The 20,555-nt window shown below is 37.2% G+C and overlaps 3 protein-coding genes across 7 annotated transcripts in view; 2 read left to right on the plus strand and 1 right to left on the minus strand.

Annotated features, from left to right (window-relative positions):
• Window positions 1-8,873, plus strand: part of rnf130 (ring finger protein 130) — a 39,814-nt gene extending 30,941 nt beyond the window's left edge. Inside the window, exons 7-10 of one of the 4 annotated variants that reach the window (XM_056769476.1) lie at window positions 1,239-1,335; window positions 2,944-3,148; window positions 5,328-5,421; window positions 7,638-7,758. In XM_056769476.1, coding sequence (XP_056625454.1) covers window positions 1,239-1,335; window positions 2,944-3,148; window positions 5,328-5,421; window positions 7,638-7,644 — 403 coding nt within the window. In that variant the 3' untranslated portion in view covers window positions 7,645-7,758. The other 3 variants (XM_056769473.1, XM_056769474.1, XM_056769477.1) reach the window with 3 other exon arrangements.
• A 385-nt stretch (window positions 8,874-9,258) lies between these two features.
• On the plus strand, window positions 9,259-14,474 carry ctso (cathepsin O). Of its 2 annotated transcripts, none has more exons than XM_056769672.1 (8): window positions 9,259-9,728; window positions 10,142-10,250; window positions 10,323-10,462; window positions 10,727-10,894; window positions 10,999-11,120; window positions 12,780-12,943; window positions 13,429-13,521; window positions 13,924-14,474. In XM_056769672.1, exons 1-8 carry the CDS (start codon window positions 9,555-9,557, stop codon window positions 13,956-13,958), a joined length of 1,005 nt encoding a protein of 334 aa, XP_056625650.1. In that variant the 5' UTR covers window positions 9,259-9,554; the 3' UTR covers window positions 13,959-14,474. The 2 variants fall into 2 exon arrangements, with proteins under 2 accessions (XP_056625650.1, XP_056625651.1); XM_056769673.1 differs by having other exon boundaries at window positions 9,595-9,728; window positions 10,120-10,250.
• Window positions 14,475-14,589: 115 nt separating this feature from the next.
• Window positions 14,590-20,225, minus strand: tdo2a (tryptophan 2,3-dioxygenase a). The gene is made up of 12 exons (XM_056769670.1): window positions 20,104-20,225; window positions 19,866-19,968; window positions 19,485-19,575; window positions 18,879-18,949; window positions 17,786-17,913; window positions 16,677-16,863; window positions 16,347-16,454; window positions 16,149-16,260; window positions 16,017-16,074; window positions 15,510-15,589; window positions 15,238-15,328; window positions 14,590-15,068 (listed from the first exon to the last, which is right to left on the minus strand). Exons 1-12 carry the CDS (start codon window positions 20,136-20,138, stop codon window positions 14,915-14,917), a joined length of 1,218 nt encoding a protein of 405 aa, XP_056625648.1. The 5' UTR covers window positions 20,139-20,225; the 3' UTR covers window positions 14,590-14,914.
• Window positions 20,226-20,555: the final 330 nt, after the last annotated feature.

Below are 20,555 nucleotides of genomic sequence, written 5' to 3' on the forward strand. Positions count from 1 at the left end.
AAGTTCTTCTGGACCAGTGTTTGACTAGCTTTGTTTATGTCGTCCAAAGTGGGCTATTCTAGTCCACATAAGTGCTTCTTGATGTAATGCCAGAGGGCCGTATAAGCATGTCATATAAATATTTGTAGATTTTGATATACGTTTCCATAAAAGAACAAGCTAATATTTCTGATGATATGACTGTTTAACTTACGAACATAATTGCATTTGGTTGTCACAAAGGCATAAATAACAATGAGCTAAATTGTACGGGTCCTTAGAGTTCGAAATTCGCTGCTGTTTCATTATATACAGATATGATTCATACAGATATGATTGGTAATATTGCCAATACTGCATACTGTATGCATCTTTCTAAGGAGAGGTAACTCTTTTTATTCAAGCCCTTAACTGATGTAAGAAATGTCAAGTTGATTGTTACCGAAACTGTTACTTTAGGGCAAATTTTGAACAAAAATATCGAGTCATGCCTTTATACCTGATATGGCAAGTCTCGAGTGCATTGTGCATTAAGCTCTTACCAATGTTACGTTTATTGAGTGTTACAGTTATCCTCTCTCCTAGCAAAAACATTCCCGAAACCCGTCATACCTGAAGAATTGCATTTGGCCTATATGAAATACTTGAATAACCGGCAGATACACTTGGGTGTTGTTCAAAATCAATGTAGTTCGTAAAACCCTCACACTGCATATCTGACCGTCAGTGATAAACATTCTGCAGAGCCACAATGGCCGCCTTGTTTCTAGCAAGAGCCACAATGGCCGGCTTGTGCAGAGAAACTCGGTTATGAAGAGGGTTTCCGCCGCTGAGAGCTCAGGGTCTTTCCTGCAGTGAACACAGCTCAGATTGTGTGGCAGCCGGATACGAGGAGGAGAGACTCAAAAGCGCTCTATGAAAGCTCATGTTGCTGCTTTTGAAGCCCACCAGCTACTTCTTTTTAATCTGCCTCGCTCACTCTGTCTCTAGTTGTAATGTGGATGTGTAATGCACTTCTTGAACCAATGTTCTCAGAGCAGTTTCAAATTTTCATTGTTGCCGTAGAGAAATGAAAGGATTTTACATAATTGAACATAGTTGTTGGTTAAAAATTATTTTCAAATGCTTATGGATATTATTGGTTGGAACCAAATATAGCGTAATAAAGAAAGTGATGTAGGTGAGGTTTATATTTGTGTGAACTAATGAGATCATGGGTTCTTGTTTTATTATTAAATGTCATAATGTTCTCTCTTAAGGCACGTCTTCCATAAAATGTGTGTGGATCCATGGCTAAATGAGCACTGCACCTGCCCTATGTGTAAACTCAACATACTTAAAGCACTGGGAGTTATGGTGAGTACATTTTTTTTTTTTTTTTGAGTACATATAAAGACACGTATTTACCTAATATCCCTAACATAAATTTGGGATATTCCATTTACTTTGATTGTTTTTATATTAAGCTAATTATATATATTTTTATAACTAACACTAAACCAAACCAAAGATATTTATATTAACAAGATGCGAAGGAAGTCCCGCCTTCCAGTAAAACGAGCCAATTGTCAGTCAATAAAGACTGACGATTCTCTGGGACGGGGCTCTCGTGAGGCACTTGCCAGCCTGTTTAGAAGAAAATAGGAAAGCAAAACTATTATTTTTACGTCCGGGAATATCCCCAAAGGGACAGAATTGACTGACTTCTGGGAATAGTTTTGTCCCAAATGTATAGCTGAGTAATACCAAACACGTTTAAATGTCATACAAAAACAACAGGCACATGAAGTCTGTGGCCAGTCCGTTATGAAATATATGAGAATGCTTCTTTTTTGGTTTTGAAAATACCATCATGGGGGCTTGTGGGGAACCGGAGGGCATTGCTCCCCCAGATTTTCCTTGATCCGGCCCCTCCAAAAAAGTCCAGCTGATAATGAAAAGAATGAAGAATTAAAGGCATTGTTCAGCCAAAAACTGCAATTTCACGTTTATTTACTCACCCTCAGGACATCCATGTAGAACCATAAAGAAGATTGTTTGGTACATCCGCAGCCCGCTCTGCTTCATATAATGGGAGTCTATTAGGTCCGCCGTTCTAAGAGTTCCTAAAGCACATAATTCCAAAAAGCAGATCCTGGCGACATGTTGACGTTTCATGAAGTGACTCGTTTGATATTTTCATAAATTTGAACGTTATTTATTCGCCATATTGTACAGCCTCAACACTCCCTTTCTGCAGGTGGCGCTAAACGTACCAGACGCTGGTATGCCATTCGCCACCAAATACTACAAGAAGAAGATTGCGATTGTGTGCAGAGGCTGCACATTATGGCTAATTTTATTCAAAATGAGGTTCAGTTTTATGAAAATATCAAATCATTTGCTTCACGAAACGTCAACATGTCGCCAGGAGGCGCTTTTTTGAATTATGTGCTTTAGGAGCTCTTAGACAGGTGGACCCCATAGACTCCCATTATATGAATCACAGAGGGCTGCGGATTTACCAAACAATCTGCTTTATGGTTCTACTCAATCTGTCACCTACATGTCGGACGGAGTAAATAAACGGCAAATTGGAGTTTTTGGCTGAACTATCCCTTTAAATACTTTGTATTATCTTTGAAATAATGACCACAGAATTATGCATGCAAAGAACTATGAGTATTTTATTAGAAAAACTGTTCATAAAATCTCCTCAGCTGGACCAGCCTCGTAATTGTTCATAGCATGTCCAACGAATGTTTTTGTTTTATCCAGCACTGCCCTCTGCTGGTCATGTTAGTTATTTCTCAAAGATGCTTGATCAAGTTTTCATTGTTCTAATCAAGTGTTAAATCTCATCAATTTTGTTCATTTCTGATGTTAATGAGATATTGTGTGATTTTCTATAGTATAAAATTCATCATTGTAACTTAAATATCATCAACATTTATTTGTTGGATTAAGACATTCATTTATTTACAGCCGAACCTGCCTTGTGTGGACAATATGGGTTTTGACATGGAGCGGATGTCCCGCAGCCAGACGTCCAGCCAGAGAACGGCACTGATGGACCTGTCTTCTGAGACCAGCATCAGTCTGGAGCCTCTGCGGCACTCCAGTTCATCCCAGCACCCCTCCGACGATGAGCTCATCCCTCGAACCGGAGAGATTAACATCGCTGTTACCAGTAAGAACACAACTTCTTCATTTAGATGATTTTTTTTAAAGCTGAAGTGTGTAATTTCACCACATAGTCCTGTCAAGATATCTTAGCAGACTGGTGACAGCAGAGTCATCATTTCCTTACATGAGTAGGATTTTTGTACTTATTTGAACAATCCTTGGAACTGGGAAAGGACAAAGTATTGCATAATAAGAAATTACGCACTTCATCTTTATGTTTCTCACCTCCCTTGGATTTGAGCTCTTTCTCTCTCTGTCCTTCATTTCCTCCTCAGCGGGGGGTAAACTTTTCTGCATCACTCCACCTGTTGTTCAGGGACATCTGTGTGCTGTGACTCATGCGCTCTGTCCTACTGCCGCTGAGACTCACTGATGTGATCAGGTGTCTGTCCTAAACGCACTGTGTTCTGCCCCTTACTGTCTAATGTTCTAGATTCCACAAATTACAAGTGTGTGTGGTAAGAGTAAACCTTACTGTATGTTATTGGGACCAAATAAATAGTAACCACAAAGATAGAAATAACAGGCATTTTTACCCTTGAGGAAACAGTTAAATGACAAAAAAAGTAATTGATGTTTATTATGTAAAAATTCAGATTTTTTTATGTAACACTCTGTCTACACTGGACTCGATTGTCGCGCTGCATTCAGTGTGGACAAAATTAACATTATAATGGGTTCTAATGCGTTTTATTGTCTTTGGTTGCGTCGCATCGCACGGCGTCCGGTGTAGACACAGTTTAAGGGAATGGTTAAATTCACCATGGAATCGAAATGCAAATGCTTATTTTTTACGGAATTGCACTGTTTATAAATAATATCTCCATGCAAGTCAATATTTTTTTTCATCATTATTATTTAAAAATCAATTTTCATGTGCCTTCATAATCCTTAATCAAAAACTGAAAATTCCCCTCGCCTTCCTAATGGCAAAATCTCCTCTGCATGATGTATGTCTTGGCCTGGGGGCTATATTTACTGTCCATTGGTCAGGCATCCAACTGCCAACAATCCAGAAAAATCCTGAATGATGAAATCCTTTTCTCTATTCCGAAAAATAAACATTGCAACATCTGTTTCATGTTGACGTTAAGGATAGAATATACACTTAATGCAGTATAAAATCATCGTTGTTAAGGAAAGTCCTTTAAAACCTGGCAACACAACGTGCAGCATGCAGTTTGATCTTATCTCCCAAAACATGTTCCCCTGTAACAACAACTGGGGCTGATAAAACAAAAACACATGACTAAAATTTCATGTGTAGAGGGGATTTCAAAATATCGTATTCCCATTCAAATAACGTTTAGACGATTTATATGAAGTGCAATTAAATTGATCGGAAATAAACAAAATTGAATCTGCGACTTATGCAAAACAAAAATACTGTCACGTTTTTATTCATACTACTAATAGAGATATTATGTATGTACTATGTTTACTTGAGTGTGTTATTTAATAATTTCCTGTAATAATTCAGTCCATTGCATTTTTGTTATGCTTTATATTAGCCATTTGTTTGCAGATATAGTTTTTGATAGCATCATACTTGTATGCACGGTCTCTTCATAAGTATGTTAAAAGTGATAACCTTCTGTTGTGTATTTATTATTTGCCAGACTTATATAATACGATTATTCCCAAAAGTTGTAACCCGTCTTCAGGCCCAGAGTTTATATTGCAGTGATTATGACACCCATAAAGGTGTATCTGCCTAAATAGCTCTGCAATTTTTTTATTTGTTTTGAAGGGTCATTTCTAAAATTCTGTGATCGATTGTTGTCTTATTTCACCAATTATGTTGTAATTTTCTCAATTCCTGTACTAATATGTAAAGAAGAGAGAAATGTGAAGTAGTCAGCTGCTACTTTTTCTTGTCCAGTGGTCTTCAGATGCGAGATTGATGCTGCTTTTTAAACATCTTGCTAAACCAGCACTACATGTCGTGTGCGCTGACTGTGCTACATTCGGTTGAGCTTTCTCCTCTTGTTTGCGCTGTCTGGATCATTGCTGTCCGGTGGTTTCCTCTCCTGTTATATGGATAAGAGACACGCTCCTGTTTCTTCGCGCCGCCGCCTTCACCTGTCTCCAGTTTCCTCTTCTCTTCGGCTTTCTGTGTCGTGATCATACCCTGGCCCCGCCCACTCCAGAAAATGACCCCTCCCCTTTTACTCTGTTAACAGAAGAGTGGTTTATTGTTGCCAGCTTCGCCGTCCTCTCTGCTCTCACACTTTGTTACATGATCATCCGAGCTACCACCAGCACCCCCACTGATGAGTGAGTATTTTGCTTTAAAAGACTGTGTGTCGAGTCTACATACAGTAATACAGCATCCTCCTACAACCAACCACAGTAACTTTACTTGGTATATTTTAAATGGAGTTTAATTTCTTATGTAGACAGGAATTAACAGGCACATTTAAATGAGATTTTTAATTTATTCTACAATGACGATATGCTTTATTATGTTTTATGTTTTACAGAATGATGTTTGAATGAAGATGTTTCCTGGTCTCACACATCCTTAAATCTCACTTGTGCTAATTGCTCTTCAAGCTCACTTAGACATTTATTGGTAGTGTTAGGAGTCATTTTTATGTTTGTAGACTTGAGCTGGCTCATAGCTTTTCACTGGATGACATTGCCAATGAACCTCTACTGTTGTTTGAACCAATTGCTTTATTTAATGAGCACATTTTCATTTGTTTTCTTTTGCTTAAATGCATAAAGTGTCTTACATAAACATTAAATAGATTTTAATTTACTTTTTCATTGTATTGTGAATTAGATGTTAGAAGTAGAAATGTGTCAAAACACATCGTGTATTAAATGTGCTTTATGCAAAAGTGTTTGTTTGTTGTGCTGAAATGTAAGTTTGTTGAATGGATCCTTCTGTCATCCTCAAGCTGCTGTGATGATGCTTATGAGCAGTCCAGACAGAAAATATGTCTTTTTATTTCATTTTTACTGCTTGATGTTTGAGAGTTATCAGCTAAATTAATGCAAATATGTTTGAATATGTATTGGACTCTCATTGGTTGCAGAAAATACTGCCAGATGAACCAAAATGTTAAAAATAAACATTGGTCAGAATGGACAGGGTGATGTGCAGTGGCATAATAAACACACAGGTCATAGTGTAAATGTCTCTTTTTAGGTCACAAACTTTCATGCTTGACTTTAGAGAAAGTTGGACTTTTACTGTAGATGGTTTCAAAGTAACAACATAAAAACTTTTCTGCGCATTTTTGCTTTTGTGGCTCATACATACATATCCGCAAAGAATAGAGTCCAAGTAAACAAATTATTAATCAATATACAATTAAATTCAACAAATTGTTTATGTAATACAATTGTTATAACATATAAATTATAAATAAATATTATAAATTAAATCAAATATAAATTGTTTGGGTCAGGTGCGTGTGTCCGATGAAATCGTCTATACAGTAGTTGTGCTGTCAGTGATGTGTACAATTTTGGGAATAATTTGCGTTTTTCTATAGGTGCAGGATCCTTGCATAACATCACTGTACTATTAATGCTTACGTTTCATTAAACAGTGATTTATGTCGAGCAGCAGTCCTCAAAACAGCACACAACTATGATGGCAGATTATGTTCACAGTTAATGCATTGAGCAAGAAATTATATCACCATGGACCTATTATGAAACTATAATGGGTGAAAGCAACTGTGATGGTTGTTCATGTGGACATAATTTGCTGCATTGCGGTGTATGGTAATATACTGTACATTTTAACCCCTGTCTTTGTGTTTATACTGATATTTAAAATGTACCACACCACTTAAGGTATCTTTGCATTTTAAAGCCAAGTAAAAAGATATGGTTTGTGATGTTTTTGGTTCAGGATTTTCTGCTTTTTTTCATTAATACAATGTATTATCTGCTTTCATAATATGCAGTTGTGTGAACTCACACTGGCACATACACACATTTGTCATAACCATATGGAACTACTTGTGTAAATAAAACAATGTACAATTACATTATATACTTTCCATGTTAAAATAAAGAGCATATGCTGGTTTGTTATGTTTTGATGCTGGTTTGTGCTTGTTTAAACTGGTCATACTCTGGTTTAAGATGGTCATATGTTGGTCCTAGTCTAGTTTAAACTGGTCAAATCAGCATCAAAAGATACCTAACCCAGCATATGCTGGTTCTTTCAAGTTTTGTAAAGTGTTGTATTGGTTTGTCATTAGTCTGATGGTGCTAGAGAGAAACTAATTTTGTACTAAAATGAAGATTAACCAGAACTTGCATATTAGAGTTAGACAAATCTTTACAATCTACATAAGCAGAAACCTTAAGTTTATCAAGATGGTTAAGATTATCTTTAATATTTCATTAACACTCATCTTACTAAATCTCCGTCCCCATCTTGTGCATTTCACATGCATGTGTAATAATAAAGAGCACCATCACAAATGCACAAATTGCCTTCTAACCCAATCGTTAATTTTTTTCAGGTGGTAATTTCTTCAACCGGAATTCCATGCCTCCGCGCAGTATGGTCTGTGAGATGGAGCTTCCAGACATCCAGGCAACGTTGGACATGTACGACGACAACAAATCCTGAGGACACTCCTCCACATCAACCCCATTCCTCCGTCACGTGACCCTGAACCCCAGCCTGAGGGGAAATTGACCTTACGAGTGTAAAATGGAGTATTGACGGTGACCGCACTGACTGTGGTCATAAACTCTACCGCTGTAGAACGATCCTCGTAGCGATCAGCCGCGTCAAGCAAATGTGACTGGACTGCTGTTACACACGTCAACGCCGCCATCTGCCTCCTAACACTTTTCAACTTCATTTTATCCTCTTTTTTTGATACTTCTTGAAAGACTATTTCAAAAGACATCTTTACACAGATGGCTTTGGAAGTACCGCTCGGTTTCTCTGTTTGCTTCAAACATCTTCTTAAGTTGTCTTATGTGCGTAATTTGCCAATCTGATTTGTTTTTTCGTTCCAGTGCTTATTATTGTGCTAGGTGGGAAAACTCTCACAGTGGTTGAAGAAAGAAACTGAGCCTTTTTAGGACAGTTGTCTGCTTTGTATCTCCTGCTTTTGTAGCCGTCTCAGATGCAAACGAACTCGTCCATCATATGCTTAAATATGCAGCTTTACATTTAGTGCTGGCCAGTTCACACTCAGACTCCTCAACAGATCAGCGTTACTTCCTCATAGAAATATACAGTATTTCTCTGTACATAGAATGAAAATGTTTGAAACATGTATTTAAAGAAAATCCTATGGAATACCTGCAGCGAATACTAATCAGTTCCAAACAAGGGGACCTAATATATATATATATATATATATATGGATATATACAGTATTTGCATATAATAATTCATATATATCTCAAGTGGCCTCTTAGCACAATTTGTCTTTCCTCAATCTTGTCTGTGCACAAGAGTGTCTGTCTGTTCTTGTTTTCCTATCTGATTTTGGGGATGATGCCATCCACGTGTGACCATACTGAGACTGCACTCACACCCAATCTAGCTGGAGTGCTGATTCTGAACCAGTTATGGGTTTTTTGCCATACAAATTACAATCAGGACAGGGCAGGATAACCTGATCCTGGGTCGGAACGTATACTTTGAGTCACTTAGTGAGTAAAGGGTCTGCTTTATGTGGGTCATGGGCTACCTATGTTACATACTGCCTCAGCATTAAACTTGTCATAATTGCGTATTTCGCTTTTTTCCCTTGTGTTATGTGTTTACCAAACTCGATGAATCGATTTAAAGCAATAATTCTAGACATAATGTGTCTAGAGTGATAACATTATGAAGTGAAATTACAAATGGGTACACAAAGAAAGTACATGTAGCTTATTAATAGTCTCATTACACAGTACTTATGTAATAACAGGAACTTTGACCTTTAGATTTCCCCCACGGCTTAAAGGCCAAACTGAAAAAATCTGTCATTGTTTATTCACTCTGATGTCACTCGAAACCTGCTTGACAATATAACAGAAGATATTTTGAGGAATGTTTCAATGGTTTTGTGTGCAGACTAAACGATGACAGATTTTCGTTTATGGGTTAGTTGTCGCTTTTAATAAAAATACATTTGCATTAGAATGAGAGAGATTGAGATAACTAACTTAACATCGATATAAGAAGACAAATTACTGTATGCGAGAGATCCTCGAAAGCGTATCTCTCGCGGTACTTTGATGTCATACGCCGATACGTCTGCGCAGCGCTGCACTTTAGGTTCAGCAAAGCTACAATTCGCCGCTAGAGGGAGACACAGCGCGCAGCTGCAGACACGCACTCCTGATCCGGATGCAAAAACGAGCAAAAAACCCAAAATGAAAGTTTTGAAAGCACATTCAATAAATTGTTACTTATTGACACATGTTTAATGGCGTTTACGCAAACACTTGTTGGTTTGGTCCTTTACTATCAGCTGCTGAAAGGATCCAGGAGTGTCAAGACAACTGAGCAACATCAGACGGAAGGATTTAATGCTTTTCAACAACTATACGACAGAAACTACAAAAACAATGAGTTAGACGAGAGCTTGATACATTTCAAGGTATGTTTGAAAAACTAAATATGAATAACGCAGTGTGTATAATGTTTAATAGACTAGTTCAGGAAAACAAAGTCGAGCTCAGATTTTGGCACTTTTTTGTGGGCATCATAACGTTCAATATACAGCTTAATAGTACAACAAATGCATAGAAAAGTTCATATATTTTAGACGCAATAACCGCTGAAAAGTACACAATCTAATAGTTTTCTTTGAAAATTGTATTATAAACTGTTCGCCATTTAAATCAACACAATTCCCATTATAACCATTAAATCCATCAGAATTTTTCTTATGATTCATAATGTTTTTGTTGTTAAGCAGCTATGCCAGGTTGTTGTTAAGCAGTCAGTTCATGAGACGTTTCCTCACTTGATAAACATCTCAATTCCAGGTTTCATTTTGTTCAAATGCAGAATTCACTTGAGAGACACGAGGTTGTGAACTCTGCGCTGAAGAAGTCAAACCAGTCTGCCAGGTATGGAATCAACCAGTTCTCTGATTTATCTCCAAAACAGTTTAAAGGTGAGTGAGTCGCAGATGCACACTTACAGATGTTTCCTTAAGAGAACAACTGACTTCTCTTTTGTTTCTCAGAACGCTACCTCACGGTCCAGGCCGATGCTGTTCCAAAGTTTGACCCCACTAGGCCCGACATCCGTGTGAAGACGAGTTATCCAGTACGGTTTGATTGGAGGGACCGTGGAGTTGTCGGACCAGTTCGAAACCAAAACGCGGTAGGTTGGAGATATTAGATAAGAAAGCACGTCAGATCTTTTAAAACATCCAGATGAAAGAGGGCTGTGGGTTGTATTCAGGCCCGTACATGGAGAATTTGAGTCGAATCTTTCATCTTCCGTCTCTGTTTACACTTGCATGACATTAAAAGCACAGAGATTTGTTGCACGTATATTTTCTTGCAGACATTCACAGTTTTTTTATGTTAAGTAATAATAAAGTGTGCCTGTGTTTACCCGTGTTACAAAGTTTTCTTCTTGTAGTGTGGAGGTTGCTGGGCCTTTAGTGTGGTGGAGGCTATTGAATCAGTATCTGCTACACATGCTGGAAAACTACAGGAGCTCAGTGTACAGCAAGTTCTAGACTGTTCTTACAGGAACCATGGATGCAATGGTGGATCTCCTGTTGAAACTTTGGACTGGCTCATGAAGGTCTGAATTCTCTAAATTTCCTATGAAAATAATCAGCATATTTTGAGATGTTATACGCTGAATACGTAATAACTTGTGAATGCTTTGTTTCTTCTTCATTTTAGACCAAACTACAGTTAGTAAACCAGGTGGAGTATCCTTTCAAAGCTGTTGCTGGGATGTGTCAGTACTTTTCTCAGTCTCACGATGGAGTCGTACTTACAAATTATTCAGCTTATGACTTCAGGTAAGTGTAATGTGCAGATTGCGTGACCTTTAAATCAACATCTATCATTATACTGTATATAACACTGACATTACAATTACACTAATGCATTTATATTAAGGCTTTTTGTGCTTGTTCATTGATTTTCAGTGTGTTCAGGGGGGGCATGTATCGTTCGTGCCCTGCGACCTTTGCGCTGCAAATTAAATGTTTTACCAGTGAAGCTGTTGGAACACTTGGTTGATTTTGCTGAATTCTGTGTACTTATGTGATTCTGAGAGGTTGAAATTCAGGTGAAATGCGTGCCGATGTTTTATTTTGAGTTATTTGTGCATGTCGACTCTGTTTGTTGCTCAGGGTCAGATACAGTGCGGCCACTGACTATGGATTTTCAAGTTCACATACCTTCGATCATGTTATCATATATAGCACTTATGAACTCGGGTGACTTGTCGTAAATGTGGCAGATGTAATTCTGTGACTAACCCTGTGTCTCGATCAGCTCCCTTGCTCCAGTATATCGTGTACGGGGGTCCGGGCACTTTTTAGGATTCTGGTTTTCTTCTCATCGTGACACCGTTCACATATTTTCCTGTTACATGACTGCTTAGGCGCGTTCTTATACGTCACAGCTGGTATTCATCAACAACTACCTAAACCAACATCTCTCTGAGTCTGACTATATTTTATGAATACTTGTTGAAGTACATATGAGAAACACTTTCAATATTTTGTTACATATTAGTGCAAAAATGTAGTCGATTTTAAATTAACTTTTAAGTAGATTGTGTTGCCTTTCTTTATAGCAACTTTGCCGGTAATGCAGGGGTGTCCAAAGTCAGTCCTGGAGGGCCTGTGTCCTGCAAATTTTAGCTTCAACCCTAATCAAACACACCTGAACAGCTAATCAAGGTCCCGCAAAGCAGACTAGAAACTTCCTAACAGGTGTGTTGAGCCAAGTTGGAGCTAAACTCTGCAGGACTGTGGCCCTCCAGGACCGACATTGGACACCCCTGCGGTAAGGGAACATAGGGAGCATCGATGCTCCCTGGTTTTTGCGTTTAGTTGTGGGAACTTTTAGGCATTTTGCGAATGAGACAGCCCTTGAAATGTCTGACTCCCTGGTCAATGCCCTGACTACTGAACAAGGGAGCTGATTGAGAAACAGTGTCCAACATTTTCAGATTCGCCTATAGAACGTGTCTCCTCTTGAATGAAGCAAAAACATGATGTCATTTGCAGCCTGTCTGAGCAGTAGTGATCTTAATGTGATAGTTCGCCCAAAAATGAAGATTCTGTCATCAATTACTCATCCTCACATCATTTCGAACATGTATGACTTTCTTTCTTCCACAGAACACAAAGAAGATTTATTGAAGACCGTTGGTAACCAAACATTCACTTCTGTTGTATGAACACAAAACCAATGCATGGGAACTGGTAACCAACGGTCTTCAAAATATCTCCTTTTGTGTTCTGCGAAGAAAGAAAGTCATACATGTTTAAAATGACAAGAGGGTGAGTTAATGATGACAAAAAATTCATTTTTTAACTTTAAGGTGGATTTGCAGCATTAGGGTTGTAACCACACACAACATATATCAGTGTGATAAGAAGTAAAATAACAAAACTATTTTTATAATTTTTGCATAGTATAATGAAATTGATATTGTGTTCTAGTGGACTGGAAGAGATAATGATAAGTATACTGGTGGAGACGGGACCTCTTGTTGTCATTGTGGATGCCATCAGCTGGCAGGATTATCTGGGTGGCATCATTCAACACCACTGCTCCAGTCATAATGCCAACCATGCTGTAGTGATCACCGGCTATGATACCACAGGTACACACACACAGACACGGACTGTTACACACTCTTTACTTGTGCTGCAGAGCATAAAGGTTCAGAACGCTGGCCTTCACGCATATCATACTGTCAAGGACGCTGAATTGATCAGACACTGGCAAACACGGGCTTTATGCCAACATCATTTTGAATGAGGAGAGAAATTACTGTTCAATGTCACACCGCAAGCTTCAATTAACATATAAACTATGAATCAATGTTTTTCAGTGTTTTGAATAGCTTTTAAGAGCACATTTTATTCAATTTGAAGAAAAAGATTTTACATTTTCTATTTACATATAGTACAATTTTTTTATGGTTTGGTTTATACAATATGCATACATAGTGTATACTAAAGAAAGAAACTAGAATGTCAGTAGGTTTGATATTTATTTATTGATCAGTGCATTTGTTATGCCTTTACCTTAAATGTTTATAGCTACTCCAGGCACAGATCTCTAAAATATCTTATGTTTCTGTAGGGGATGTGCCATATTGGATAGTACGCAATTCATGGGGAACCTCATGGGGTGATAATGGCTATGTTTACATAAAAATAGGAAGCAACCTGTGTGGTAAGTTTATCTGGAGATGTTATGCTTTTTGACATTGACTGTCACAATTAAACCATAAACATAAAACACAAAGCACGGTGCAGTCTGCTACAGTGAGCGGCAATTGTGTGCGTTCATAAATATTCATGTGACTTTTCTCTGTTGACAAACGACGGCCAACAATAATGTCACTGATGTAAAGATCAAAAAATAAATGTCAGCCGGTTTGTTCATGTTTGATTCATATCAGATTCTCTGGAAATTATGTCGCGTGATTGTTTTGAGATAGCGGTCATAAACATTTGTCGGTTTATTTGAATGAATTTACAGCGTCAGAAGACATTTCATTCAGTAATTAAAGTTACACAGTGATTATGCGGTCACCTATTATGTGCTTTTTATCCCCTTGTTATCTTTTTCTAGGCATTGCGGAAAGTGTTGCTGCTGTCTTCGTTTAAAGAGGTTAACAATCTGTATTATTGAGGGATCAGCAAATAACAGATAAACATTTGAAAATATGGACAAGAACCTGAATCAGGTCTCAAAAGCAGCTGGTAAACGGTCTCGTGTGGATTGTGGTTTATAGATCAGGTTGCCTCTTGAATTCAAAGCAAATGAAGCCTATTAATGACAAATATTCCTAATCCTGGAAAACAATATAGCTCAAAATAATCTCACAGTCAGGGCCAATTTTAGTTAGGAAACACGAAAAAACAAAAAAGATTTTAACACTTTTTGTGCATTTAACATGTGTTTTATTTGGATAATAATAATAATGTTGCACTGCTTTAGGGCACATTGTTAACTCATCAAGGATAATGTGACAAGTTATGTATTTCAAAAAATGTTCAAATGCTTTTTGAGCACACTGTATTATTGTAAATACTACTGACAGCTTTACTACAGATTCTTTTGCTAGATATCATTTATCTACTGTCCTACATGTTTTGTAACTACACAGACTTTGTACTGTTTACTAGTTTTATATTTGAGTACATTTTAAGAACACTCTGACATGTGTATCAATGGTAAATAAACAAGAATACATTTTCAAAGGAAACAGATCGATTTTTTCAAATAAACCACAAATTGTTTGTATTATCTTTATTGAAAAAATAATCTGGTGACCTCACATATAATTGATATATTACATTATTTTGACAGTATATACAAGTTCGTCAACAGTTCCACTACTGTACTTTAGACAGTTTGATGACATGCTTGAATTGACATTATTGTACAACTAAAGCATCAGCATAGCTTTTAAACTTGTGATAGAAATACAACTTGTGATAAAATATTTGGAAATGACACACGCCAGACTCAACCCTGCGTTTTCATAGGTCTCCAGCTCTTCTGAATGGCGAGTTACACACTTGCCGCTATCTCATGACTCTGTTCCCTCCAGCTTTCTCTAGTCTGAGTCATCACTGCTGCAGTAAGAGCTGTCACAGCACTCGGCAGTGTACAGAAAACTGTGCTCTGTCGGGTTCAGCTTGGGAACCCACTCTCTCGGAACAAGGAAGTTGGCCAGGTTAAACAGATCCACAAACACCTTGTAGCGATCACTGGCAAAACATAATTGTTGTCATTAACATAGCTTGTCACATATTTTGTATTTACAAGACGGTTTGTATAATGCTGTAAATCCCAGATCTCATTATCATTGTGCTTGAAACCGATCATCCTAATGCCTCTCAGCTGAAGACTGGATTTGTCCCAGATGATGCGACTCACCTGACAGTGGAGCGCAGGTATTGGTAGCCGGATGAGCCGCCTGTTCCAGCTTTGCTGCCAATCATTCTGTGCACCATACACACGTGGTTGTCTAAGTGAGAATTTGGGGATAAAATATTCAGTAAGTGAGAAGGTGTTTTTGATAAGCGTGAGAAATAGCATGGGATGAAAATATGCGACAGCATAGTCTCTCCTGTGTTATGAGTATTGACAAGCAATTTCAAAGAAATGGCAAGTTTTCATAGCTATTAGTTTTAAATGGCAACACGTACATCTCCATTTGGTCATGAGAGTATCGATGTCCATCAGAGACGTCAGGAGCTGGAAAGGAACCTGGAATCGAGGCTCTTCCCTGAAGACCAAAGACAAGAAGTTGAGTTCAGTTATCTTTATTAAAGGGATTGTTCACCTAAAAAGTCAATTCTGTCAAGTTGAGTTGTTTCAAGTCCGTATAAATTTCTTTGTTCTGATGAACAACGAGAAGGATATTTGTAAGAATGATGGTAAGTTCTTGAACACTATTCCTACATTCTTCACAATATCATCTTCTGTGTTCATCAGAACAGATACATTTGAAAGCAGATGTTCCTACTATGGTAGTCGATGGTGGCCGAGAACATTTTGGTTACAGCATTCTTCCAAGTATATTTTCTGTGTTCATCGTAATAATGTACACAGATTTGGAACAACTCGAAGATAAGTACGCCAAAAACATTTTTGGGTGACCTGTCCGTTTCACCCAAACAAACCATCCCATTGTGTTTACAAATTGGATTTACCTGTAAAAATAGATCATCAGTGCTCCTTGTAATGCTTTATAGGACAGCCTCCTCTGACCTGTACAAGGAAAGAAATAAGTAACAGTCAAGACTTTTCATTTGGTGTTTAATCTCTCTGGAGGGGTTTCTCACCTGTGCTCAGTAAATGATCATGTCTCTTCTCTTCAAAGAGAGATAAGAAAACGTCTCTATGCTTAATGAACTCTGCCATCGTTTCTTCTTTCGTCTCCGACTCTTCCATTTTCTTACAAAAAGAAGCATAAATTGTCAGGAGTTTCATTCGCTCACAACAGAGAACGCTGTGAAATTGTCAAGGGATCATTCACAAACCTCGATTTTCTCTTTTTCTCCATCGAGTCCCTTGAAAATATTGGTCTGCAATTTCCCGAAGAAATTAAAGCCGTCTTCCTCCAAGCCAGGAGTTCTCTCCAGCCATTGCTGAGAAACATTGATCGAGAAAAACGTTACTGTCTACAAAATGAATAGAAAACTTGGCCGTGCACCAGTTTACTTAATGAATACCAATCACCTGCAAAGAAGTCAAAGCTGTTGACTTTCTTATTTGCATTCTATGACTGATATTCATGACTGGACTGTTAATATGAGTCTCAGTGCTGGTTGTTGTAATGTTATTTAACCTCTGGTGTGGGTCTCGTGTACCTCGACTAACTGGAGCAGAGTGAGTTCCTGCTCTGAGCAGATGAGATGCTCGTTCTCCTCGCCACGGAAATTGTCTCGGTAATGTCTTCTGTTGTAAGGGACCCTCTGGTTGTGTGGGACCCCAATCTTGTTTTCCAAAAGTCGAAACTGTAGACTCTGGAAACCCGAGGCTGGAGAGAGATATTCCCTGAACACAAACGCACACAGATCGATCGAGCTAAATGCAATTATGTTTAACACAACCATTGATTTTGATTTAACAAATTAGTATCATCAAAGTCCCATTTACTCCTAGTTCCTTATAGCTCCTGTACAGAGTGTCAGAATGCACTGAATCCAATATATCTGATTTATACGAGAAATTCTGTTATGTAGGAAATAATATGGGACCCTGGATCACAAAACCAGTCTTAAGTAGCACGGGAACATTTTTAGTAAAAGACAAAAATACATTGTATGGGTCAAAATTATAGATTTTTCTGTTAATGCCAAAAATCATTAGGATATTAAGTAAAGATGTTATTTGAAGATATTTTGTAAATTTTCTACCTTAAATATATAAAAACTTTATTTTTGGGAGTTGATGGCCTGTCACAGCTTTGATTAATAACTTCAAAGGGGATTTTCTCAATATTTAGATTTGCACTCTCAGGTATCTCAGCCAGTTGTTGTCCTATTCTAATAACTCAAACGTAATTAGAAAGTTTATTTGGTCAACTTTCAGATTATATAAAAATCTCCATTTAAAAAAATTGACCATAAGACTGGTTTTGTTGTCCAGGGTCACATATAGGCTATGTTCAGAATTGCTTTTTTGCTGTAATTAAAAAAAAATGTAGCTATGACAAAGAAATAGGGGAATTTCAATGATGTTTTCTGAAACCTCGTATCTCCATTTTCTTAGGCTTTTATATTTTTTACTGTCGTCATCCTTTTTGTTTGTCACTGGGTTTTGCCAATATCTAACCAATAAAAAGTATTAAAAAGTTATTGTCGACCTTGACATAAAGAATGACAATCATTAAAAAAGTGAACTTCCTGAAAAACGGCTAATTTGGACATACGAGGTTTCAGAAAGACTTCAATGATTTGCAAGAAATGCATCTCACCTGAAGTCAAAAAAGTCTAAGGCAGTCATAGTTTCCAGAACAGCAAACTGATCCAGCAACAGTCTGAATATCATTACAATCCTGTTAATGCGAGTGTTGACCTTGAGCATGTATCTCTCATCACGAACCTGAGAAAATGTGCACATATTTCACATCTGTGTGAGTCATAAAATTCATGAGAGTTAACTTGCTCGAAATATCTTAAACTAGACTGAAGGTGGCAGCCTCATGCAGTAATGCACATCTTCAAAATGTAGCACATATGTAACCCTGGACAACAAAACCAGTCTTATGGGTCAACTTTTGAAATTTAGATTTTTACAAAATCTTTAAAGTAAATAAATAAGATTTCTATGTCTAATGGCCTTTAAAGTTGTGACTTAGAGGCACTGTGGCAGGCCATCCACTAAAGGTAAAGGTAGGAAATGTAAAAAATATCTACGTCTTTTTTTTTATATCCGTATGATTTTTGGCATAAAAGAAAAATCTATAATTTTGACCCATAAAATGTATTTTTGTCTTTTACTAAAAATGTCCCTGTGCTACTTAAGACTGGTTTTGTAATCCAGGGTCATATATAACAAGCAGATCTGTTCATCATCATTATAAAAAAGCAAACAATGAGTGCAGGTGATTTTCTAACATAATACATTAAACATCCCGTTTTACATTGGTGACAAAAAACTTTAAAGGATGCCGAAGAGCACAAAAAGTTGAGTTGGAATAATATTAAAATATGACGAATTTTAATTTTGGGCTGTAGTTTATTAGTTGAGCTGAATTAGTGTTTCATTTACTGATGTTTGTTAAATGTATTCATCATTTCAGCCAACACCTCATGCTCTTCTGTGCGCTGACAGCTCGAATCAGCTTGAAGCTTCATCAGCATGACATGTAATATTTCCATTTTTCAACCCGTTTTATACTGTATATTATTCATTAAACATGTCACGGTACGTGGATTTCAAGGAAATTTACTAATTCGAAGGGGAACAAAATGTGACAAAAATCACTGCTGCTGTTCGTGACTCAGTAAATCCTAAAACTCTCAACTTATCTGAACGTTTGTCTTGTAGATGCTACATTAACTCACATGTCCACTTATAAAGATTTCTCTCACTGAGTCCAGCTCCCAAAGAACCTGTTTAAACCACAGCTCATAGGCTGCAATACAAAAAAAGAGTTAATTATTTCTCTAGGTTACACATGTGAAGTTGTTAGACTTGTAAATGTGAAAGGTCACTGAACTCTTAAACCTTATAGATGTGTGAAGTTCAGAAGAATAGTATTGCAAGAGCAGTTTTCTTTCTTAGTGCAGTTGAGAAATATATATTTAATAATGTGCAAGAAAATAATAGTATTTATTGATGCCACAAAATTGCCTTTGAAATGAAATATTGTGTATTTAATCTTTGGTCAAAGTAGATTTATATTAAATAACATTTTAATAATATATTATTGTTTGTATTTAAAATACTGGAGTAATGTATGCTTGATAGTTTATATCTGCTAATTGGATGTTAACAAAGAAGAAGTTTTCTGACACAGTCTTGTCTATTTTTAGTTAAACTTGTCAACATTCAACATTATACAAAGGAGTGGAAGTATTTTGCCTGCTGTTTTGGGAGCGTTCGGTGGGGATAAAGCTAAGGCTAATACTGATTTGCCCAAAGGCTGTTTAGTGTGTTGTGTGACTCACCTTGATGTGTGACAATGAACAGATGTTCATCATGGATCTTGTTTCCCTTCAGCTCACTTTGAAGCACCTGAGATGTCACTATTTTATCCAGCTGGGAACAAGGCAAAAAATGTGTGCTTTTCAAAGAGAGGAAACCTTGAATAAATAAGCTGAAGGTATCAATTTAAACTAAAACCCACAAAACAACTAGTTCATTATTTATGCTGGAATTCGAACATGGTCCTGAATCCTAAAATTTGAAACTGATACTTGCATGGGGTTTTGGGACATACAGCCATTTCATTTAGTCCCTGATTTGCTCATTATATATTGATAGAAAAAGCTAGTAAGTATCAGCATTTGCTCAGATTGGTGAATCTATAATAACAATATTAATACTACCTGCAGATAGTCTCCATAGATAAGACCTCCTTTGCTGGCTTTGTTAACTCCAGTTTGAGAATCATTATTCTCATCTTCTGTCAGAGGCTGTTTACTGCTGGACCTGTAATTTCATCAAGTAATTTATCTTCTCAAGAATTACACATTTGAATGAGGTAAATCTCCACATTGAAGATAGAAATGTGCCCTTAAAACTAGGATTATAAACTCAAATGTTCAAAAATGTTAATATACATACACAAATTTCGCTTGAAAATATGGACATCCACTCATGACTAAAATGTTAATATGTTACAAGTAGAATGGTTTTCAAGGATTTCTGCACATTTTATAATATTTTCTCACATGATTATTGTCCAATCACCTTTAGATTCGTCCCACCTCCCTTCTGGACACTCATGTTTAACGGTGGATGAACCCTGTAACGGGTGAACTCCATGTACTTTGTCTTTTTCTTATCTTATGTGAAATCCTCAAAACTATGTGTACACTTGACAAATTGGATTTGAAACAGAACTTCGACTTTATAGCGACATGAGTGCGACATTGACTTGAATATGTTTCATTCAATATACAGCAAACTCAAGTTTTTAGCAAGAATTTGTCCGAAAGTAGTTCACCTTCAAAATGAAAATTCTGTCATCATGTACACGCCCTCTTGCAATTTCAAACCTGTATGACTGAATTTCT

The sequence above is a fragment of the Triplophysa dalaica genome, chromosome 16 (assembly GCF_015846415.1).
Source record: "Triplophysa dalaica isolate WHDGS20190420 chromosome 16, ASM1584641v1, whole genome shotgun sequence".
NCBI classification, from domain to species: domain Eukaryota; kingdom Metazoa; phylum Chordata; class Actinopteri; order Cypriniformes; family Nemacheilidae; genus Triplophysa; species Triplophysa dalaica.